The sequence below is a fragment of the Sylvia atricapilla genome, chromosome 17 (assembly GCF_009819655.1).
Source record: "Sylvia atricapilla isolate bSylAtr1 chromosome 17, bSylAtr1.pri, whole genome shotgun sequence".
Classification (NCBI taxonomy): Eukaryota; Metazoa; Chordata; class Aves; order Passeriformes; family Sylviidae; genus Sylvia; species Sylvia atricapilla.
The window spans coordinates 8,387,148-8,411,638 of record NC_089156.1 but is presented as its reverse complement, the minus strand read 5'-3'; the positions used below and the strand labels follow the sequence as shown (position 1 = coordinate 8,411,638).

General features: G+C 38.8%; 1 protein-coding gene across 1 annotated transcript in view; it reads left to right on the top strand.

Annotated features, from left to right (window-relative positions):
* The window catches only part of EP400 (E1A binding protein p400), a 46,981-nt gene that overhangs the window by 11,188 nt on the left and 11,302 nt on the right, over positions 1–24,491 (top strand). The window contains exons 6-41 of the mRNA XM_066331478.1: positions 40–348; positions 500–685; positions 2,042–2,182; positions 2,291–2,369; positions 2,649–2,695; positions 3,720–3,777; positions 4,448–4,537; positions 5,689–5,796; positions 6,386–6,579; positions 6,775–6,952; positions 7,390–7,526; positions 7,687–7,856; positions 8,281–8,455; positions 8,849–8,985; positions 9,599–9,785; positions 10,665–10,831; positions 11,654–11,808; positions 12,336–12,578; positions 13,636–13,800; positions 14,600–14,767; positions 15,979–16,058; positions 16,750–17,048; positions 17,486–17,688; positions 17,787–17,956; positions 18,084–18,280; positions 18,743–18,854; positions 19,353–19,496; positions 19,802–19,960; positions 20,190–20,273; positions 20,835–20,966; positions 21,087–21,131; positions 21,239–21,392; positions 21,814–22,055; positions 22,536–22,709; positions 22,975–23,022; positions 24,041–24,177. Coding sequence (XP_066187575.1) covers positions 40–348; positions 500–685; positions 2,042–2,182; positions 2,291–2,369; positions 2,649–2,695; positions 3,720–3,777; positions 4,448–4,537; positions 5,689–5,796; positions 6,386–6,579; positions 6,775–6,952; positions 7,390–7,526; positions 7,687–7,856; positions 8,281–8,455; positions 8,849–8,985; positions 9,599–9,785; positions 10,665–10,831; positions 11,654–11,808; positions 12,336–12,578; positions 13,636–13,800; positions 14,600–14,767; positions 15,979–16,058; positions 16,750–17,048; positions 17,486–17,688; positions 17,787–17,956; positions 18,084–18,280; positions 18,743–18,854; positions 19,353–19,496; positions 19,802–19,960; positions 20,190–20,273; positions 20,835–20,966; positions 21,087–21,131; positions 21,239–21,392; positions 21,814–22,055; positions 22,536–22,709; positions 22,975–23,022; positions 24,041–24,177 — 5,474 coding nt within the window. The remainder of the gene's footprint in view (positions 1–39; positions 349–499; positions 686–2,041; positions 2,183–2,290; positions 2,370–2,648; positions 2,696–3,719; positions 3,778–4,447; positions 4,538–5,688; positions 5,797–6,385; positions 6,580–6,774; positions 6,953–7,389; positions 7,527–7,686; positions 7,857–8,280; positions 8,456–8,848; positions 8,986–9,598; positions 9,786–10,664; positions 10,832–11,653; positions 11,809–12,335; positions 12,579–13,635; positions 13,801–14,599; positions 14,768–15,978; positions 16,059–16,749; positions 17,049–17,485; positions 17,689–17,786; positions 17,957–18,083; positions 18,281–18,742; positions 18,855–19,352; positions 19,497–19,801; positions 19,961–20,189; positions 20,274–20,834; positions 20,967–21,086; positions 21,132–21,238; positions 21,393–21,813; positions 22,056–22,535; positions 22,710–22,974; positions 23,023–24,040; positions 24,178–24,491) is intronic.

Here is a 24,491-nt window from a genome sequence, read left to right as displayed (position 1 = left end):
GTATTGAATGCTCAACTCATCAGTGTGTTTCTTGGGCAGACTGTGACTCTGACACGACCATCTGCGGATCCTGCTCAGAGTTCTCAGCGTCTTGCAGCAAATCCACTGCCACCTACCTCATCCATCGCTCCAGCAGCGATCCCAGGCACAGCACCACCTTCTCCATACCCAGTGCAAACAAACAGGACCTCTCCAGCAACAAACAAGTCCCTATCTCCTGTTGCATCCAAGCCTCCTGGCGTAGCTGTTGCAGCAGCAGCAGCACCTAAAACACAAAGTCCAGCTCAGAATGCAGCAGTGGTGCCACAGGAAAACTCTCAAGACAAGCTGGCTGAGCAAGTCAAGCTGGTAAGATATTTTCTGTGCCATGCTTTTACACCTTTTCTTTTCCTGTCAATTCATTTAATAAAATGGGAGCAATTGCTGTTTTCCTTCGATTCTGTGACTTCAGGTGCTGCATTCTGCAGCTTCATTGTAAGTCACTGTACTTCTTTTTAAGGAAAATCAAATCCATCAGCGGATAGCAGAACTGAGAAAGGAAGGTTTATGGTCCCCCAGGCGACTGCCTAAACTCCAAGAGGCTCCAAGACCAAAATCCCACTGGGACTATTTACTGGAAGAAATGCAGTGGATGGCAACTGATTTTGCTCAGGAGAGAAAGTGGAAGATGGCAACTGCTAAGAAGGTACTTGAAAAACATTTTATAATTCAGAACAGTAAATGTTGATATGACTCAGTTTGGTAGCAAAGCTATTCAAATATCTTTTTCTACAGACACAAGTAAAGGAAAGATGAGGCACTAACTTTTACCTCAAATGAGAAGTTGTGTTATCAGTTTTGGATATGGCACCTGAGGCAGACTGGATAATTGTACAGATTGTGGATGCAAATAACAGTTTGTGGATTTTATTCCTCTGGAAATCAAATAACTTGTTTAGGAACCCGCTCAGTATGTTGGCTGGGTTATATTTAAATAAAAAATAGAGTTGTCGTGCCTGTCTCACAAATGAGCTATTTCCTGCCAATGAAGAGTAAATATAGAATTTAGTAAATAATTTCCATTGGGTGTGGTTGTCTGTCTAGTTCTTTTTTCTTAATCTCACAGAAAAATGAGAGTAAAGACAGTAGTGAAAACATGGTAGAGAACCGTTTCTATAGGAGACGAGAGCAGCAAAGTAAGAATACAGTACTGGATTGAAAATTTTTAAGGTGTGAGATGAAATATATAAAATCTGTTACAAGTTACAGTAAACAAGGGTTTTCTATGTGTACCGGCAATGTTGCATCTTTTCTTGATACATTTATTACCAGTTTAGGGTAATGAAGAGAGCAACTAAAGGTCATTAGTTTCAATTGCCATGGTTGTTTTCTACTGTTTATTCTGAAATGATGGAAACTCAGAAGCAAAGTATTGAAATAAGTGTATCGTTTTGTACAATAAATATCTGCATTTTGAATATAATTTAAATCTGGATTTCCGTTTGTGGCCAATGGTAGGTTTTTAAGAATAGGAGAAACGGGAAGGGCAAATGTGAAATGATCCTTCCCCTGGCACTATGCTTCAAACTTCTGGAAGTCAATGTTTTAGGGACCTCCTGAGCTAAAGGTTGCAATCAAGTCAGTCTTAACAGCCATTGACTGATCTTTCACTCATGTATGTACACTCTTTTTGTACTCATTTTAGCTTTGGTCTCTGACATTTTGTGGTGTGATTTCTGTTACTTCATATGTGCTGTCTGAAAAAAAATTTTTTTTTCTTTTGTGTGTTTGCTGCTAATTTCAGTGGAATTTTTTCTAATTTTTGTGTTCAGGTAGTGAATTAAGAGTTTTCTACTTGATTTCTTAGTTATAGTTGTATTTTTTTTCTTTGAGTTTCATGTCTGTTGCTTTACTGGCATGGTAAGAATTGAAAATATTGGAGGTAAGTGCTCTGTGTGTAACGCTATGGTCAACATCTGGGTGCTGATAACTACTGTAATCTTAAGAAATGCAATGATATCTATTTTGAGGTAACCTAATTCAGTATTTCATGGTATTTTAGATGGTAAGGACTGTGGCTCGTTACCATGAAGAAAAGAAACTTAATGAAGAGCGAGCTAAGAGGGAAGAGCAGAACAAACTGAGGAGGATTGCAGCATCCATTGCTAGAGAAATAGAGTATTTCTGGTCTAACATTGAGCAGGTAAAGCACCCACTCACTAAGACTCTTGCAATTTGTGGTGATTTTTTTCATCTTCAGTAGTTTATTTGTAAAATAAAAGTGCTTTATTAAACTTGGTTTACATTTCAGGTTGTTGAAATTAAACTGCAAATTGAATTTCAAGAGAAAAGGAAAAAAGCTTTGAATTTAAAGAGATTTTCAAGGAAAGGTAATTGTATTCCATTTCATAAGAAATACAGTTTGAATTCTGATGACATTGTTTTATATAATTTCACTCAGTGCAGGTTAATCTTGTTGACAGTAAAATCGTGAGTTGCCAATAACAGGTTGTGAATAGATCTGAATAATGAGTTATGGGTTTTTATGTTTTTGTGCTAGATTTTGTTAATACTTCTCGAGTTTTGCTCTGAATACATTTAAAAGTTCATGTAAGAAATGTGAAATTGCTGAGTGATGAGTACATACATCAAGTGTAATAATTTTCCAGGTAAGGATACAAAAGAAGACCTTTATTTGGAAAAAGAAAGTGAAATGGTAAGTCTTTCTGTTTTTTTGAAAAAGCCATCAAATTAGTTGAAATGTGACTACATATGTGAAAAAGTTTTGGTAAAGGTGATTTTTTTTAAAATACATGGTGATGATAAAAAGATTTCATTGTAGTTACTGACAAATGAACATTCATTCACAAGCACAAAGTATAATTTTTATTTCCTGGTTAGGAAGGGAAGTGGATTGTGGTTGGTACATGTCTTTAGTGGCCTTGAATCATTCATTCTGGGATTGAAGACCAGAAAACTGTACAAATTAATTGCCAGACATAGGCAGGAGTTTCATCTACAGTAGCCAGGGGTAGACTTTGTGGGGCATGGAGTGTGTTCTCAGGTGTTCAGCAGAGATTTATCTGCTGAGAGATGAAGGTGTATGTTAAAGAATGGATCAAAGTGAGTGAAACATGGATATCTTTTTCCCTGGATGAAATGTGTGCTAAGGACTTCTTGGCTGTGTCTGTGCAATTGGAAAAAAATGGACAAGGGATCTGAGGCCCTGAGCCATCTGTCGTGGCACAGCTGATGCCCATGTGCTGAAATACTCCCCCTCCACCATGCATCTGAATTTCCTGCTAGGAACAAGCCTTAGCATGTGTTATCAGCCAGACTGTGGCCCAGCACTGGCTGTGAGAGTTAATTGGCACAGGCTAAACAATTCTACAGAGGGCAGTGGACAGCTGAGACAATTGTAGGCCTGTGCCATATCCCTTTTTTATTGACTAGTGAAAAAATTTAGTCCTTGAGCCAGTCTGGGTAAAAGTTTTGTACCACAACTGGACTGAATAATTTGACCCATGAGCAGTGCAAGTGGCTGACTGTACACTCCCATCAGTTCAGAAGCAGAGTTACTGGTTTTACATGACCAGGGGAGTGTTAAGAGGTGTTAAGTGTCTATCAGCAAATGCTTTTGGGACTGAGAGGCATGTTTTGTTGTCTTTAAAAAACAAACAAAGCCCCCTGCTTATCTTTTGTTTTCTATGATTTTAAATATTACAATTATTTAATGCTAGGGGGGTTCATCATCTGGAAGGAAAAGAAAGGCAAGCACATCTTTGACTGATGAGGAAGGTGAGTCACTTCTCAAACTTTTGCATCCATAGCGTAGTACATAAGTTGAATATTAAATAATATTAAATATAAACCCACAGGTTTTCAGTCTCTTATTGTGTGGGTGCAGTGCTTTTCACCAACCAAATACCAACCTTCATCTCTTTCTTAGGGACATTAGATAGTCAATTAAATAGTAAATTATCCCTAAAAAGAGCTCCAGTGAAAATTTGTAAATAACATTTTCCTTGAAATTATACTGCCATCATTATTGGTGGATTTTGATTCTTTCTGTCCTCATTACTTCATTTTTCAGGCCTTTCAAATGGTCTTGAATTTCTTTTGAGGATTTTAGACTGAGATACCCATCTGCTATGGGTCTTTTCTTGTGGTGACCACTCCATCATGTTCCTGACAAAGGAACTCCCATTTAAAGCTACAGAACAACCTGTGGTGAACATTGTCAATCAACACTTAACTGCCTTCTGTCCTGAGGCAGAAGTGCTTCTCTCCTGTTCATATATCTTTTAAATACTGCATGTAGTTGCTTGTGTTCCATACATGTTTAATTATCTTTAAATCCTGCAGACTTAGAATATTCTGTGCTTGTTCACTTCAGGGGTATGGAATTACAAGCCTCCTGAATTATTGTATAATTTTAATCCAAGATTTGCATTTGTTTTTCTTGTAGTTGAAGATGAAGAAGAAACAATTGAAGAGCAAGAAGCTAAAGAAGGAAACATAAACCATCAAATGGAATTGTCTAATCTAGCCAAAGAAGGTGGGCGTGTGGCTTGATATTTCTCTGGGCTGGGCTCTGAAACAGCAGCTGGAAACACACAGCACTTGTTAGATTAGTAAAGAGGATTAGAGGTGGGAAATTGTGTGCATTCAGATGTTCAGTTCTGTGTAGTCTGTATTTAGTTTTTTCTGTTTGAAAAGCTGCAGCAGTTTGTGGGATGATGATGGAAATCTGCAATTTATAAAGCAGTCCTAGTTGTCACACCAGGTGGCTTGAGAAAAAGTAGTTCTCTAGTGGAGCACTGCATTAAAACCTTACACCAAGACTCACAACCTGAGTTCTAGGAGTGCATGATAAACACTTAAAACCATGGTTGGATCAGATTGAACATGGAAATTTTATCATCAGCTGTCTTGAGTATCTCAGAAGAGTTTTGTGACTGATTTGGTAGGTCCAAAAGGGCACTTAAGTGCTGATCTTGAAGGAGGAGTATAAATATTTGAAGATAAGGGGCTTTTAGGGACACTGCTCTGGCTAGCAGCTCTCTCATTAGCAATGTAATTGTTATGCTGAGCTTGGTGTGTGTAAGGTAGCCCATAGAGACGTGTCATTTACCCTGGTAAAAGCAGGTTTTTGGAGGCAGGCTGCCATTAGGCTGAGCGTGCCTGGCTATGAACATGCAGTTTCCAGATCTGTTTAGCAGCTTAGTGGTTGCTGTGAACTGGCCAGTTGGAGAGATTATAACCCTTGGCCAGTCAGCCAAGTTCCTAATGAGAATGTTTGCTGATTGATTTGCCACTGCCAGCATCTACATTCCTACTTTAACAGCTCAGACAAGGGATCCTGGAGTTACAACTCAGTTTTGAAACTTTTGAAGTCTTGCATTCCAACCACGCAGCTGGATTTGATGCCCTGACCTTCCTAACTGGAGGTTTACTGAGGGTGTGTTTGTAACACAATAAAAAGCAAGGTGTGAGAGCAAACTACTTGGTGTAATGCCAGATCTTCTCTGTAATCAAGGTTATTAAATAAATACTGCCATCATTCACTTAATAATTACCTCTGAAGTTAACTTCTGATTAGAGAACTGGCTATATGCAACTGTGAAGAGTGTAATGTGATTATAATTAATAGTATCTATTGTTCCAAGTTTTGTTATTTTTAAACTGCTGTCCTTTAATGACCTCCAGCTGAATTGCCTCTGGAAGATTTGGTAAAGATGTATGAAGGTGCCTTTGCAGAAAATTTTCACTGGCCCCAGCCGAAGCCTGACAGTGAAGAGGAGAGCAGTGAGGAAGGTGAATTACTTTATGTTTAAGAGGAGTTGTGCTGATTTACAAGGTGAAATAAGTTGCTTGGTTATTCAGGACTCTGTGAAAGGACGTTTTGTTCTAAAGGAACATGCACATTGAGTAAATCACATTTAAAATTTCTCACTTTGGGAAAAGAGGGCACTGTTTGCCTGTCTTAAAGTGAAGATGTCTGAGATTTTCAAGAACAATGCTGAGGTGTAGAAAAGCCTCTCTACGCTGAATTAAACTACACACTTCATAGGTAGCTATCATTACACTTCTGTTTTATGTTGACATGATGATACAATTACATACTTGAAGATTTGGTTTAAATAGAATGAGAGGACCTCCCTAGAAGTCGTGAAAAGCTGATGGTCATGTTAGCCTAGCTAGTGTGAAAGTCCAGAATATGTACATGAACCTGAGCTTAGGCTATTTGCATTTTACCTGAACTAGCTTGAAAATCATAGCATTGCTTTTAAAAGTTATCTGCCTCCTTTAGACCCATGTCTGAATCCTGGTTATTTCAGTTCCTTTGACTAATTGCTACTGAAGTTTGTTTCAGATACCACTGTAATTTTTCCTTCTCTCCCAGAAATGGAAGACCACATGTCTGATAGGGAAAGTCCCCAGAAGGAAGTTGTCCTCATAGATTCCCTTCTCAGCATTGACCAGTACAAGGGCATGGACAGATCGAGTCCTCCCAAGAAGAACGTGCGAGACATAGCAGAAGTTGCTGCTGCAGCAGAGATGTTGTTACCTAAAGGCAGCTCCAGGATAACAACAGCAGTAAGAATCCCTATTTTCTGCTACTCTGTGTGCTGATGTTTGCATAAAGAATGCTTTTTTTATTCATTATTTTGTAGCTTTTAGCAAGAAATTGCATTTTTTTTTTCTTTTTGCGTTACCTATAGAATGTTTGTGTTTTATGCCATATTCTGTGAATTTAACTCAGGAAAAAATACCAAATTATTCATGTTACAGGTAAAATACAACACTCCATCACTGTTGTATGGGTCTCTCAGAGAATATCAGAAGATTGGGCTGGATTGGCTGGCAAAGCTGTACAGGAAGAATCTCAATGGCATCCTGGCAGATGAGGCAGGGCTTGGAAAAACAGTGCAAATTATTGCCTTTTTTGCCCATTTGGCTTGTAATGAAGGTAAGTTCATTTGGCTAACAGTTTTAAACAGGTACTGGGCCAGCATAATCTTTGTGAATTGTAGGCTAAGGTCGCTTTTTTTTTTCCCTACTGAACCATATCAGGCTTTAGTTAATGATAGGAGTAAGATTGTGTCAGAATAACTTTCTGATATTTTGTGACAAGGGTGCTGTCTAGTCAGGTATAGTATCTGATCAGCCTGTTACCCTCTAGAGATTCTTCTGAATACTTCTAAATTCTTACTAGTACAGAAAAGCCTTACAATTTGTTTAATGATCAGGAGTAGATTAGTCATTAAAATACCTCTGTTGTTATCGGATCTCACTTCTAATGATTAATTTAGTTCAATGTACTTAAAAAATCAAGGAAGAATATAAGCCACCTGCATTGTAAGGAGTCTCTTCCCAGTGTTAACTGCTGTGTTTCCCCTTCTGTAGGGAACTGGGGCCCTCACCTTGTTGTTGTCCGGAGCTGTAACATATTGAAATGGGAGCTGGAACTGAAACGCTGGTGCCCAGGGTTGAAAATACTTCTCTACTTTGGGAGCCAAAGAGAACTTAGGGCAAAAAGACAGGTGCTGTATTTTGCCACTCTTACACTGTTGCTGAGACATTTAGCCTGTATATGTCTGTCTGTCTTATTTGTCTTTTTTTAATGAAGAAGTAGCTGGTTGTGAGATGTTTGAGAGTTCTGCCTTAACTTTCCTATCTCATCCTTTCTTTCCTTTTCCATAGGAATGGACAGAACCCAACAGCTTCAATGTGTGCATCACTTCCTACAAGCAGCTGTTCAAAGGCCACACAGCATTCATGAAAATGAGATGGAAATACTTAATAGTAGATGAGATGCAGCAAATAAAGAATATGACTGAGAAACACTGGGAGGCACTTTTCAGTCTCCGCAGGTACAGAGCAGAGAATTGATTTCCTGCTGCCAGTGGGTTTTTCTCTTTTCATGTCACACAGTTCTCTTAAAACTGATTATAAAAAACCGTCTTGACTTGGTCTGCCCAAATTCCTGAGCAGCATGCACCTATAGAGAAGTGCTTTTATTTGGAACCATCAGGATTCAGAGAAGTGCTTGAGATCTTTTTGTTTCCACTGTCATATCACTATAATTCTTCTTTGCTGGTGTTCTGTGCTCCCAAACAGATTCCCTTGTATGTTCTGATACTTGGCAGTGAAGAAGCTATTTGGTGGTATATTCAAAAGTGAAAAGATACTTTATCCTTGGTTTAATTTTATTATATCTACATAATTCTTCTGTGTATCTGAAAAACATAAAGGCACAGTAATCAGTCAATTAAAAAGATCTTCTTTTATTCACAGCCAGCATCGTTTGCTTCTGATAGACACTCCTTTGCATAACACATTAATGGAGCTGTGGACCATGGTACATTTTTTGATTCCGGGAATTTCCAGACCTTACCTGGATTTTCCAGTGAAAGCACCTAATGAGGAGAACCAGGATTATTGCCATAAACTGGTCATCAGGTTGCACAGAGTACGTTGTCATTTTTTCTCATGTGTCCTACTACAGTAGTAATGCTGTTGATGAGAGGGGAAATAAAAATATCTGGTTCAGATCAGAATTTGTGTCTTTTCTTAATACTTTTTTTCAGTTTAGACAGAAAATCCTGCTGAAAGCAGAGCGTTCTGCTACCAGAAGAGTGTGGAGATTTCTTTTAAAAATAATACAGGGCTCAGATTTTTGAAGCATGACATGCAGAAATTACAGAGCAAATTAATGTCTATACAACTGTGTGTATAGCAGTATGATTATATATAGCATATGCAGTTTATCACATCAAATCTGTTAGGTGTGAATGAGTTTAGCTTTCTGTTATAAACTCTTTGAAGTGAGAATTTTTTTCCTCTCCATTCTGAAACGTTTCAGATGATTCAGCCGTTTATTTTGAGGAGATCAAAGAGGGATGTCGAAAAGCAGCTCACAAAGAAATACGAGCACGTGCTCAAGTGCCGTCTGTCTAGTCGACAAAAAGCCATGTATGAGGATGTCATATTACAGCCAGGGTAAGGGCTTGAAACAATAAATATAAAATGCTGTCACTTGTAGTACTTAAGCAAGGAAAGAAATGATTGTCATGGGAGGAAGTGTTTTAGTGTTTCTCTGAAATTTTCCATTATGACCCGTGAATAAAATGTGATTGCATTACGGACGAGAATTACAGCAGGTGATGCCATGGCCTTGGGAAAAACCTGCATTTACCTCTGGGACCTAAGAATGGAGTTATGATGGTCAGGTCTTCTGCTACATTGTTTTCACATTTGTCTCTAATGAGTGGTTTCTTCATTTTTTTAAAGCCCCGAGTTTTTCCCATCACACCCCCACCGGTGGTAATTGATGGGTGCAGGGATGAAACAGAAACAAAGCAGGGAGAGGATAAGGGAGCTGGATAGGTTGTATTTGATTGTAAGGCAGCACTGGGTCTTTAGATTTCACTTCTCCAAATTCACTTTTGGTACAGTGCTGTTTAAATACTGCCAAAGACCTTGGTGAAATCTAAACTTGCTCTAAAACTTTTGCATAACATACTGCATTGCTCATTCTCACCTTGCTGATTCAGGGACAACTCCATAAAAACTGCACATAAATCAATGTCTTTCTGTATAATTTATTTGGTAGAACCCAGGAAGCCCTCAAAAGTGGACACTTTATCAGTGTCCTGCATGTCCTGATGCAACTTCAGCGGATTTGTAACCACCCTGATCTGATAAACCCTCGGCTTTCAAGCTCTTCTTTTGTATCAGAAACACTGGAATACAGAACAGCCTCTCTGGTGCTGCGAGCCCTGGAAAGGGATATTTGGAAGGTCAGTAGAAAAGTTAAGGTTTTTTTCCTCTCTTAGTGCCCTGGCAGAATTTCAGTACTTACTATTGTTTTCTTATATGTGTGTTTTCTTATACTAAGTATGTTCTTGCTGCATCTCTTCTTTTGTCATAGTGGTTTGAATTCTTCAGGTGGTTTGTAAACAGTAATTTTTCATTAACTACTTGGTCAAAGCAAAATTACCTTTCCTTTCATTATGCTCATGTTTGCAGGAATTTTTCCAGCATTGAAGTCACTCTGGGTAGCACTGTGCTTATTTATGGCATTCTGAAATTTTCTTTTTGTTTTCACTAGCTGAAGGAAAGCAAGACTTTTTCACATAAACATTCTGTTACAGTGACTAAATTAGTACCCTTCTGTCGATCCATTTGAAGTACCACTATTTCTGTTATTGTTAAACAAGTGATCCCACTCCTTGACATGATAAAAAATATAAAAGAAGTAGGAGTAATGGAGCAGCTGACATTTTTTGTTTAATTTTATTTCCATCCTTCATATTTTTCTACTCCTAAATTATAGTTTGGCATTTAAGCTTGATAGCTAACCTTCAAAGAGTTCTATTTAATTCTTTGGAAACTATGATATATGAAGAATTGTTAAATGTGTTTTGCTTTAGTTTCCATAACTGGCTAATGATTTCAGTTCCTTTTCTTCTAATGCTTAAAATGGGACTGTCAGCTTAAGATCTATTCCTAAGGTTTCTAGACAGTTTTGGCTAATAATTAATAGTTTATTTCTTAAACTTACATCATTTATTTCAAGTTAAAAGTAAATATGTAGAAATTTAATTCCGCATTGAACGTAAAGAGGACTTAACTGTTTAGGTCATCACATAAAACAAACAATTTTCTGAAATCCCTAGGAATCGGACCTGTCTCTTTTTGATCTGATTGGAATGGAAGACAAAATGACTCATTATGAAGCACAAATGTTGCCAAAACAAAAGGTTACTAGAAAGTTGATCGAAGAAATCTACAGTTCCCCTCCACCACCGGCAAGGCCCAACCCAGTGAAGCTCAAACCAAGCAGGTGTGTACATCTGTACTCCTTCTAAGCTAGAATTACAGCAGCAAAAGGTGGTTCTGTTGCAATCTTTACTGAGTTCGCTCTGCTAATGGGATTCACACAAAACCTCAGGCTTAGCTTTACATTTAATTTTTCTCTTGCTTTCATGTTTACCTCTGAAAATAAGAATTCTGTTCTTTGAGGCATGCAATTCCGTTTGAAGTTTATTGATAGATTTCCCATAGTCCTTATTTCAGCAGTAGATGAGCTTTGTTCTTGGACCTTATTTATGGCAATTCAGTGTTGTTTTGCATAATTAGCAAATTAGGAGGATAATTCGAGACTAAATTGGACCTGCAGTGTCTGCTCTCACTGTTACGTAAGAGACATATGAGTTTTTGTAGCAGTACATTTTTTTAAGTATTTTTCCTCTAGTGAAGTAGTGTTCTCAAAGTAATATGGAACTGTTTTTCTAATGCAAGAGAGAGCTGCCTGATGACCTGCAGCATATTGATGTCTCTCTGGAAATTATATGGGGGCCCTTTTTTTCAGATATGTTCAGATATCTCTTTTCCTAGATATTGACCTAGCCTCTTTGAGATATTTGCTGTAATTCTGAATCATCCTGCTTTAAGCTGGGTTTACAGCAATAAAAGTTTTCTTTCTTGGATTTAACAAAATCACTTTCTACAATGTTTACTCGGGAAGCTTGTGAAGCGATGAGTCTTCTGCAAGAAGATCAGCATCTGACATGATCAGTTTATAAGTTCCTCGGGGGACAGAGTTTGTTTCTAAAGGCCAAACTGTGATCTTGCTATAGAGTTTGACTTTTCCTGCTCTTGCCAGGTTGTTCCAGCCCGTTCAGTATGGTCAGAAGCCCGAGGGCAGGACTGTAGTTTTCCCAAGCACTCAAGTCCAACGCACGGTGACCACGGCGACGGTGACTCAGCAGGGCCAAGTGCGAGGCAGATCCCCCATAGCTACAGTGTCTTCAAACCAAGGTAAGGGAGTCAGTGCCACCCTGGTCACCTGCACCTCAGCTTAGACAGATACAAGTTAGTCTGTTTAATAGAACTCCTTTTCCCTCTAGCTTAATGGTATAGAATACTAATGGCTTAAAAATACCAACAGACTAATTGCCAGTAAAATTCCCTGCTAGTTTCTCCAATGTGATCTGCCAGTATAATGCAAAACTAAGCTTTGTGTAACCTGTTAGCATATGGAGTAAATATGCCACAGTTGGTATTTAAACCCCCCGAAGACATGTAATGTTCTGTTGTCAAAGATGGGAATATACAGTGCTTCTCTGTATTTATTTAGCCTTTAAACAATGCTTTCCAAGTAGATAATGTTGTAAAAATAGGATGGAGTAAGAGGTGTGGCTAGAAATCCCAGTCTGTAAGGACAAAGCCATTCTTGTAGCCGTTTGATTATCCTGTCGGAAGGTTTCTTTTTAATGCAGGTTGTTTTAAAAAGAACCGAGTTAAAACCTCTAACAGCTCGCACAAACAACCCTTATCGATTGCAGCCGCAGCAGCACAGTTTCAGACAACTCAGGCTTCCTCCACCAGTGCTCCTCCAAGACACCAGCCCGCAGCGACCTTCACCACAGCAACTAGCGCAGCCAACGCTGTGAAACCGCGGGGCCAGACCTCTGCGCCGGCCCCGCAGCCGGGCCAGCCCCAGCCACAGCCCCCCCCGCACACCATCCAACAGAGTGTGCTGCCTCAGAGGCTCGTACTGACCTCTCAGGCCCAGGCACGGTTGCCTAGTAAGTGGCCTCCCCTTTCAAGGTTTCTCCCACCTTTTGTACTACAATGAGGTTAAGTTACTAGGCACCCTAAAATGTGTACAGAAATCGTTGTTTTTTTTTCACTCTTCTGATTAGCCTTGCTCAGTGCGTTGCTTTATGACCAAGGAAAATCGAAAATTGGATAAGAAACAATAGAATTGCTGTGGACATACATTAGCGGTGTCAACTTAATCTCCTATTTCTGCATGTTTCTTCTGCTGGCAAGACTTCCTTCAGACCAAATGTTTTAGCTCTCTCCTAATTATTCCTTTCGTGTTAAACACTAATCCATCTGCTAAAGGCCTCTCTGGCGGAGAGGAGCGTCGACACTGTTAGGCAGAGAAAAGCGATGAGGCTTTGCTTTAAGGTTGTATGTGCACTGCCTATTAGCATGTGTAGAGAGTACTGAGCACTGATGTATTAATTTTATCTCTGGGGTAATGCACTGCCTTTACAAAAGCTCGATTTTCACACCAGTGTTTTCTCAATATCGTAAAACTTAATGTTGAAATGCCTCTAACCTTTCTGCATTTAAGTCACAAAAAGCTTCGTCCTTGCCACTTCAAAGCTTTTTGGTTTGCCTAAATGCAGATTGCTTAAAATAAATCATGTTTCGTCAGCAAATTTCAAATGTGCATTTAATGTGCCACACGTAGGAATATTTTAATTTCTTCCTTAAACCTTCCTTCATGCTCTTGAAAAGGCAGTGGAAATTCACTTTAATGTCTATACTTGTTCTGTTACAAAGTGTCACATGAGTTTTCAGGTAGCTCTTAACATTTTTGCTAATGAAAGTGGTAATTTCTAAAATGTTGATGTTCTTACCCTTTAAACAATCAGCTTCTTTCCAGTTTGTCCAACAAATATAGAAAGCAATACCTGCTTAACTTCTATATGACACTTTTGATGCACTAATTATAATTATGCATGGAAGGCGCTTCAGCACCAGTTTACTAACCAAAAATGTAGAATTGTGAATATTGAACAACTCGCCTCGCACTTTGATTTTTTTAATGCCTGTTTCCCTCCTTAACAGGTGGTGAGGTAGTAAAAATAGCCCAGCTGGCTTCTATAGCAGGAGCACAAGGCAGGATCGCTCAGCCAGAGACCCCAGTGACTCTGCAGTTCCAAGGGAACAAGTTCACTCTGTCCCACAGCCAGCTCCGCCAGCTCACTGCAGGGCAGCCCCTGCAGCTACAAGGTACTTACTTCAACACAGGCAGTTTTCCATTATTCAGAATGCTCATGTTTTGATATGGGCACCACGTTCCTTGTTGCTGGAGATTTTTCCATCCTCAGTGGTTATGCTGTCCTGCTCTTCCTGTGTTCTGTGAGCCAAGGTAGTCCTGGTTTGAAAGATAAACGCCTATCAAATGAAAGACATGGTTACTTTCTTTTTCTGTATTATATTTCAAAAATGTTAGTAATTGATTTGTTTTCACACCCATGCAGTGCAGCTAAAGTAAGGTGAGGCATCATTTGATACGAACTCCCTGCTGAGCAGAAACAAAAACTGAGAACATTCTTGGTTTATTCTGAAATTGTGTAAATAATACTTCAAGACTGGCATGCTTCTGAATTTTGGCCCAACTGTTGGCCCGAGCTGAATGCTCTACGTGCAATCCATTTTGTTCTCAAATCTCCCTTGCTGCTGGTGTGTATCAAATTTAGGAGAGCCAGCAAATCTTGATTGTCTGTGGCCAACAAAATAAATAGAGGGAATGTTAAGTGAAGATTTTTTGTTTGATTGGATTTTGTCCAAATTCTCTATAGATACCTAGATTAGAATGATACCCCTGTGCCATGAAACTCCTCTTCAGCAATGAGTACTTGGGTGTTTCCCTCATTTTTGGAAGATTGATGTAATCAACCTGTCTGGTAAAATTTAACATAGCTTGAAGCAGTAATGATCAATTTGCAACGCTAATAGATTTTGCTAGAGAACACTTATTCTTTTCCACTCTCTCCACCCTAATGTGTGTTAAAATCCTCCACTGCAGGAAGTGTCCTTCAGATTGTGTCAGCCCCTGGGCAGCAGTACCTGAGGCCTCAGGGCCCCGTGGTCATGCAGACAGTTTCCCAAGCAGGAACTGTGCAGAACGCCCTGAACGCTTTGGGAAACCAGCACCAGGCAGGTGTCCCAACTTCCACTGCAGTCACACAGCAAGGTGAGTTTTCCAGCATGAAGAAATGTCTCTGTCTAACTGTTCAGTTGCTAAAATTGCATTTTTGTATAACTCCCAAGTTGTTGCAGATCATAATTCTGTAAGTTGAGTGTAGAAGTGGGTAAACTGTGAGGCAAATCCTTCCAGTTTGTACTTGGTGTGTGGTGGAGTTTTAATAAAATCTTAGTACAAACTTGAGAGAGCATATAACTTAATTATAGGGTTTTTTTAAACCGGTTTAGTATTTGGTCATTTTTTTGGGGAGAAGAACTAAGTTTAAAATACTTTGTTAATTTTTGCAAGGAACAATCAAGGCTGATAATTTTTTATACTGGCAGACAATGTCCAGCGATTCTCTCCATTTTTCCACATTGATTTTGCTTTTATCTAATTTCTTTCACTTCTCTAGCTGATTGAGCTACAGTTTTCCACTTCCCTCTGCAAACATTGCTTAGATATTTGGTGCCTTGGTGTAAATGTGATCAGTTCCTTGCTTAAAAACACAACCAAGATGTTGATCAAAAATAATGGAGGAATTAATGCATTTACAACAAAACAGCAGATTATTAAATGAAGATAGATATAACGCTAGGAGTTCATTCCCAGAAAATGGCCATCTGCTGAAATTTTCTTGGGATATAAAAAACCATTCCTTGAAAATGCTGTGATGTTCTTACAGTGTAGTTAACTGTCTGGATAAACATCTGCTAAGAGTTGAAATCATAAGAATGCTATTGAGATTCCATCATATGATTTCACCAATTTGTAGATATACCCAATTGATGTGTTTTCTGAAAAATCTTGGATAATTTGCTCAAGATAAGTTAAAACAATCTTTTCCTGAGTTAGAACATTTTCTATTTTCTATTGTGTTTATATTAACATTTTCTAGATGTCATTGTGTATTTCACCATACATGACATTTTGAATAAAGTACAAATGGAGCACAGCACTTTGCCTGGTACACAGCGAAGTAAAATTCCATTGATCTACATTGGATTTTTGTGAGAACAGTTAGTGTAAATATCTGTCAGAGATCTGATGTATAACAAAGTACAAATTTGCAATACTCAATGGACATTTAGACTAAAAATTCATCTGCAGCAATGATGTGTTACAAGTATGAAATGTCTACTTATTGAAAGTAATAAAGAGACCAACTTTCAGACTAATTAATTTGTAAACACAAGGTTTATCCTCAGTTTGTATTCCAGGTAGAGCTACAGTTACTAACTTGCCATCTGGTGATATGGGAGCAGTGTTAAAACCAGCACCTTTGCATGGACAGTCACAGGTACTCAATTTTGTACTTTTCTGTGGAACAACAGCTTTTTGGAATCAATAATAAGTCTGTGTAATAGTTGAAAGCTGTAACTTGCAAAACTGGATTTAATTAGTAACTTTGATGATTTCAGAGTAGGGAAATATCCCAGCTTCGTTCCATGTTTCAGGTTGACAGATCTGATGCATTTGCATTTGTAATGCATAGATAAAATAATCTGGTATATAAAAGCAGCTGACAGCTTTCTTGTGCTGTGATAGACAGGTTCTTGTAACTGTAATGTATTTTAATTACGTAGTAGTGCATAAATAAAAAAATCATGTGGTTTTTTTGTGTTTTGAACACAATGGCAATCATGCAAATTTTTATAGATTTCTAATCTTAAGAAGTTTTTATAAAAGTTACTCAAGCAACTTACAAAGCATAGGGAAACATCAAGAATACATCAAAAGCTGCTAAAATTTACCTTTAAAAAGCTAGAAGATACTAAACTAAGGTAGAACTGACTCTTTAATATGAACTGAATTCAGCTGTAGTCTTCAGATTTTATCTGAAATATATACCTTTAATAATCGCTCTAAGCAGTAGTTCTACTCTAGGATCTATACTCTGACCCTGATAGTTTAATTCTAAAGAACCTGAAATCCCTCACTGATTGTGATGAGCAGCAAATGTGGTTTTCACTCACCTTCTCTTGGCGAAGGAGACGTTCGAGGAGAAGAACCGGCTCTTGAAGGAGCGCCTGGACAGGATCTTCTGTGGCAACGAGCGCCGCTGCTCGCGGGCCCCGATGTACGGCCGGGACGTGCTGAGTGTCTGCTCCCTGGCTGGGGACACAAAGGCCTCCCAGCTGCCTTCCAGTGAAGGCAACAGCTGGAGGTGGGCTGGCTTTGTCAACTGCTGCCTTTCCTCAAGTGCCTCCGGAGGCCCGAGTAACCCCTTACGGGAAATGATCCTGGGTTTGGTTCGGCAACAGGAATCTCTAAAGGATCTTATTAACAGGTAATGTTTGACTCTGCCTAACAAACCTTTACACATCTGATTATTCTAAAGCACTTTTCAAGAAGGCTTGAAACCTTGTTTCTGTTTGGCTTATTTGGTTTAGACTGGTTTATTTAGCAGTAAATGATGTGCAGCATGGAAGTAAAAATAAGTTACTTCTATTTGCTCTGGATCTTTATAAATAAGTGTGTTTTCAGTACCTCTTTCCTAATTTCAAGCCCAAGTTCAGCTGACTGTACTAAGGTTTACATTCTTAGGCTTTGGATTCACTTGAATAGGTACTGCTTGGACCCAGCTAACAAGAGTTAAGACCCAAAGATGGAGGCAGAAGTTAGTTTACCCAAGACTGACTTTTATTGCTGTGCCTGTGATTATTGATGACCATTTTGTGTGTAGCTTTTTAAATTGGTATTGTCTTGTTTTGATGCTTTTCACAGGGCTCTCTTCGTATTGCCAGCTGCAGTTGCTGCTCCCCCATGTTTCTATGTAGCAAATCCTCCCCCTTCATACAGTCACAGACTGAAACTCCTTAAGCACAACCTGAGGCAGAAGGCAGCTCCACACTTGCATCAGTTGCAACAGCTGACAACTCCTCACTTGCTGCAGTTCCCTGACCTCCGGCTGGTGCAGTATGACTCAGGTAAAGGACATTTGCTGACAAGATTTCAGTAATTTCCTCTGTCACATGAATGGAATTTCTGTATAAAACCATTATTGGTTTTTCTGTTTGAATTATAGGAAAATTAGAAGCTCTTGCTGTCTTGCTTCAGAAGTTAAAATCTGAAGGGCGCCGTGTGCTGATACTGTCGCAGATGATTCTGATGCTGGACATTCTGGAGTTGTTCCTGAATTTCCATTTCCTCACCTTTGTGAGGATTGATGAATATGCCAACCAGGAACAACGACAGGTGAGTGTTTCCTACCAGCTGCCCACTGGTACAGCAATATGTGCTGCCCAGGCTACAGTGATTTTGGGGTGGTATTTTCTTTTGGTGTGTGGTTTATTTAGTCCTTGCTTTTATTCTGTTTATGTAGGAGCTGATGAAAATTTTCAACAGAGACAAGCGCATTTTCTGTGCCATCCTCTCCTCTCACAGCCGTTCCACGGGAGTCAATCTCGTCGAGGCAGACACTGTTGTGTTCTATGACAATGATCTGAACCCAGTGATGGATGCAAAAGCTCAGGAATGGTGTGACAGAATTGGGAGATGTAAAGATATCCATATATACAGGTGATGGTGACAGTCAACATCTGCTCTTTAGCGTGTTTTAATGTGAGGTTAGTTCAGATAGTGCTGCCCTGTGTGATCTGGAATAAAGTGGAAACAGTGCTGGAAACCACCTCCCTTCAATAATAAAGATGTCAGGGTATCCTATGAAAAAGTGTGTGGGGGTTAACACCAAATAAATGAATCATACCTACATGGGTTTTGTCTGTTAAGTCTACATAGAATTCTTTAAGAGATCCTTTTCATTGTCGATTTTTTTAAATTACATAGATTATTAAAAGAAAGCTCTAAAGTAAAGGTGGTAGTATGTTTTTTTCTGGACCTGTACCATAAGGAAAAAGCTCCCACATACTACCACATTTTAAGCATTTAGTTGTATTCTCTAAGGACAGTTTATCTTCTTGTTTCTGAAAGCTGGTTTGGAAATAACTTACCAGATTTCTACATTTTCTTCCTTTTTCTTAGGCTTGTCAGTGGTAATTCTGTAGAAGAGAAACTTTTGAAAAATGGCACAAAGGACTTGATCAGAGAAGTAGCTGCTCAGGGAAATGACTATTCAATGGCCTTTTTAACACAGGTAAGTTAATATTCAGAATGCATTGAAATGCCCATGTTGCAGAGTTTAATAAATTCAAGCATCTGTGTTGGAGTGTTTCATAGCAGTTTAGTAGAAGTCTGTCTGGGCTAGAATTAATAAGGAAACATATTGGATTTCATGATTGCTTGAACTCTCACTGTTGGGGCCACATTCTTTGAAATACTGTCCATCTGTTTTGTTCTGTTATTTGCATAGTGATGCACAGACGTCACCCAAGATTTAATATATTGTGGTTTCTTCACCCTGCTGCAAAATATTGCAGTGCTTGTAAGGGTGAAGGTCTCAACAGCTTTAAAAATGTGAAATAAGTTTGGATATTTAGAGACATAGGCTCTGAATTGCTGCTCTGGAGATACATGAGACAGTGACTGCACTGGGGAAGCCAGACTATCCTAGCTGGCACTCCTGATATTGAAAAAAAATTAGAATTCTCCCAAAACCTGAATGTATTTTTCTTTTTTCCTTCTATTTACAAAGCAAACAATTCAGGAATTGTTTGAGGTTCATTCTCCTATGGAGGATTCTGGATTTAGAGTGAAAGCAGAAGAATTTGTAGTACTTTCTCAAGAGCCGTCTCCAGCAGAAAATATTTCACCTAAAGTTGCAAGACCATTCATAGAGGTAATGATTAACACACATATTAAAAATACAGCTATGCATCATTAATATTAAACAGCTCAACTAATCCCATTTTATTTGGGTAAATTCTGTTGGTCTCTTTTTCTGGTAGTTTTATGCTCTTTTGTCGTTTTTGTGACAAAACTTCCAAAAGCCCAAAGCTGAGTTTTATAATTTCTGGGATGGTTACTTTTGCTGCAGCAAAGACTTACTCCAGAAATTTGTGTTGCTTTTCAGTGAACTCCTTATGGAGTTTCTTTCCATATTTTTGAAGTCTTAATTATTTTTAATATATATCTCTCTGAAAGGCCCTCAACAGCATTGAACGAGAGGATGAGGAGTCAAATGATCACATACAAGAAATAGGATCTGAGTCAAGCATTGAACCTTTAATCTCAGAGCTCTGCGAGACAAAATACATTGAAGAACCCTCGCAGCTGCAGGAGTTAGTTGCTGTTGTGGATCAGGTACCCTGACTTCCCTTGAATATCTGGCTAAAAAGTAATGTTCAAATGTTTCGATTTCTTTGCAGTCTGACCTTAAAGCAGTTTTGTTGTTTCTCCCATAAATGGAAGGGAGATCTCCAGCTGATTTAAAATGTTAAGATGAGTTTTAAGGAAGAGCTTTGATACTTCGTGTAACATTTCTTTTATTATCCTCAAAGTAACATTTTTTTCCCTTTGATACTTCCCTCAGCTGACTCCAATTGAGAAGTATGCTTTGAATTATCTGGAGCTCTTCCACGGCTCCATTGATGACAATGAGCCACGGTTGAGTGAGGTAAAACAAATCTTTCTTTTCCATTGTTCTGTCACAGAACAACATTTATTATATTTTCAATATGAAGTGGAAGTTTCTCCAAGGATGTGGAATATATTGTAGGCACTTCTGTGATCTTTTGTTGCTGTATATTATGAACAGCATAGTGTCTCACAGAGAGCTCATTATTTTGGGATTCTCTGGTTTAAGCAGGTGTCAATTCTTAATATTTCTTCTATAAAATAGAAATTGCTTTCAGCCGGGCTCAGCAAATATTTGTTGTACTCCACTGATAGCAAGGGAAAAAATTTCATTAATTTCAGTGAGCCTGTGTTCTGGTTGTCTTCACTGTTTAACTGAAATTCTTTGATTGCTTTACATTGATTGTTTAAAAACCCTCAAGAAAGACCAAGAAATGTTTTCTAAATGACTGTGAAAGTATCTATTAAGAAATTGGTATTAGATTCTTGGATCTGAAAATGTCAAAGTTCAAGGCGTTTATCTATAAAATTACAAATTGATGACCTCTAATCCAGTGCCTTTTACTATATAAAGTTTCTAAGGAGTCTGACTTTAATCTAGATGGATCTGAAAACTGCAAAGAAAGCCTGGGAAGTCCAGCATATGAAGGAGTTAAAGGAAAGAGAGCAAAAAATGCTTTGGGAGGATGAAGAGGATCTTCTAACCTACACTCGGGAGGATGCATACAATAAAGTAATTGCTGATTAGTCTTGATTTTTTAAATAGCTGTTTCATAACAGTTACTCTGAGAATACCTTTACCCTTCAGATTTCTTTTGGATCATTTGTATTATGTTCTCTTTTTGCTGTCTAGGAATATGTCTATGAAGGTCCAGATGGACAAACTGAAATTATGCCAGTAAGTAAAAGTAACACTAGGCAGCCTAAACAGGCTTTTTATTTTATGAAACATAAAGATCAGTGGAGAGTTAACATTGCAATAATTACAGACTTTATTCTCTGCAGCTCTGGACTCCTCCTACTCCACCTCAGGATGATAATGATATCTACATAGATTCTGTTATGTGCCTGATGTATGATACCACCCCTATTCCAGAGTCAAAATTGCCTCCAGTGTATGTCAGGAAGGAGCGTAAACGACACAAAACAGATCCCTCTGGTGAGTGTGTGCTCAAAACTGTTCTGAGATTTAGTGCTGAAAGTTTAAAAAAAATTGAGTGTTTTCATACTTCCTATATGTCTGGTCCAGTAAAGATCAAATTTGCATGTCTGAAGGGATGAAAATTTTTGTCTCACCATGGCCTTGAAGCAGTGGAATCATTGGAAGGCTCAGTTCTTACGACGTGTCTTCTCTTTGGACATAAAGGTGTTCTTAAAAGGACAATTTTAGAAAGCAGACATTTTACTTTGTCAGTCAGGACAGGGCTGGTCTTACCTTTTAACAGGCTCTGTTTAGTTCCTGACTGTGCTTTTCAGAGGTGGTGGGGAATACTCTGTACATGTATGAGCATTTTGCAGCTGTAGGCAGAGGAATCAAAGAATGGCAGTATCTACCAATAATGCTTTATTTTTTGTCCTAGCAGCAGGTAGAAAGAAGAAGCAGCGTCATGGGGAGACAGTTATCCCACCTCGTTCCCTCTTCGATCGAGCAACCCCAGGAATGTTGAAAATGCGCCGAGAGGGCAAAGAGCAAAAAAAGAACATCTTGTTGAAGCAGCAGACACAGTTTGCAAAGCCTTTGCCAACCCTTGTCAAGCCAGCTACTGAGGCTGGACAAGATAATCCAGAGTGGTTGATCAGTGAAGACTGGGCACTTCTGCAGGTCAGATGATACCTGCAGCTTCTGCTGTCATTATGTTTTTATTCCTGCACTTTATCTCTTCACCATTATTTCTAATTCTTAATGGCATTTTGCTGTTATAACGTGGAACAAATTGTCTGCCATTTGTGCTACTCTAAGGAGAAATTTAAGGATAAACTACAAAATGTATGATTAAGCCTTATTGTTGTTTTAGAAACTTACAGATTAGTTGGATTCTATAGGTACTTCCCACCTTTCAGGGGAGAGCAGCACTTGAATAGCAGCTCTCTGTCCCTCTCATACCAATCTCCAGCTGTTTGCCTGCACATCAGTCAGCATTAGGGCACCTTATGCTTGTTTATTCTCTGTGACTAGCTGAACACAGAGCCTTAGCCCTGAGCTGTCCCACTGTGTAATGGTGTGTGGACACACACAGGTAAGGGAGGGTTTGGAAGATGGAAGATTTCTCACCTGATGGATCTGTACCTTTCTCTGTTGCAGGCAGTGAAGCAGCTGCTGGAGCTTCCTTTAAACCTTGCTGTTGTGTCACCAGCACACACTCCCAACTGGGACCTGGTCAGTGATGTTGTTAACTCCTGCAGCAGAGTCTATCGCTCGCCCAAGCAGTGCCGCAACCGCTACGAGAATGTCATAATCCCCAGGGAGGAGGGAAAGGTGAGTTCACGTGGGATGATGCGTCTTTTTTGTACCTTAAGTTGTAGAGTTTTGTTTCCTTATCTCCATACACACTTGTGTTGGTTTTTTTTGTTTGTTTTTTTGTTAAACGTTTTCAACAGTGTAAATAAATAACTTTTAAAAGATCTTTTTAAATTATTCTCATCAGGATTTCCACTTATTTTATGTGATTTCTTTGAAAAGAAAAAGCACCTGAACAAAATCTTCCACAAAAGATCATCTAACTTTCCTTCTTATTTTACAGCTAATGTACGAAGCTAATCCTAAAAAGAAGACAAAAAGTATTTATAAGGTGTGCATTGGTATTCTTTCAAAATCAAATCTAGACACTGTGGTATTTAGCAGCAATGGAGGTGGGCAGATAATTCATATGAGATCCATGTTGAGTGTTACTTGAGTTCTGAAACATCAATTAAAATTCCAAATTTATTTTTCCTTTCTTTGCTGATACAGTGGATTGACACCAGACTTCAGCTTTTGGATTTGATAGATAAATTTTAGATCATGCAAGAAGTTTGTGATTTCATTTAAACTGCCACTTCAGTGGCATTTTTCCACCAAACCACCACCATGTATCTTATCCTGATGGTACTTAAGATCTGTAAGAATGAACTTCATACTAGAGTCTAGGTGGATTACAAATACTTAGTGAATTTGATGCCTGAAACACCTTTTAGTAAATGAGGATGATAGGATGCTACAGAAACAAAACCAAATTCCATGACTGTGAACACCTTCGTCCAAACCACACAGCAATTTAGTGACAGAGTTGGGTGGAGAATCCAGAACTTGTGGCTGTAGTCCCATTCTCTGACTGCTAAGGAGGTTTGTCCCTGACTGGCAGTTTCTGCTTAGGAGAAGCCAAATGTTAGACTGGCATGGTGTGTGGATGTTAACCTAGCTTTGTTGGGAGAGCAGTGCAGTGATGGTTTTGTTTTATCATCTTACGTGTGCGCTGTGCATAACTATAAACTAATGGGCTTTTGGTTTGGGTAATGAATTAAACTTGCAAAATCTAAACTAAAGCAAAGATTCTTTCTCAAATTAGAGTTTGCCATTTTGTATGTCCCCAAGTGCTGATGCCAGTGTGACCGTGAGAACTGCTCCTTATTTTGCTCTTTCTTTATATATTTCCCGTAGAGTTTTGTGTGACAGTAAGTTATCAGTGGCACGAGGCAGGAACCAGTCTGTGATAGATATGTTGGAGAGTGTTTTTAAATAATCTACGAGCGCGCCTTGTGTTTAAACATAGACAGAATGCCCTGTTGGGTGAGTTTTCAATTGAAAGTTGGTTTGTTTTCTTTTTTTAGACTAAAAACAGTCGCCCACTTCGTACCAATCAGATCTATGCTCAAGATGAGGGTGCAACCCACACACAGCTTTATACTAATCATTTTGAGATGATGAAAATGATTGCAGGGAAAAGAAGTCCACCTATCAAACCTCTGTAAGTTTACCTGGGATCATTTGATCTCCTGTCACCACAGATCTCCTGGAACTACTTTGAATGGCTCTCAAAACCTGGAGTTATTTTACACTCTGTTTCTCTGTTCTTGATCTCTCTCTCTGTGTTTCGTGTTGTTGGAAACTCCTCCATATTTCATGTGTTTGGGGCTCACTGTAAGAATTTCCTTTTTGTTATTAAGAGCAGAACTGCACTCACTTGGGAATTTTTTAAATCTGCTTTATATCTATCCATTTGCCTGAATTGTAAATATTTTGCTATGTTATTTAGTAGTACATTGTTTTCTTCCTACCGTT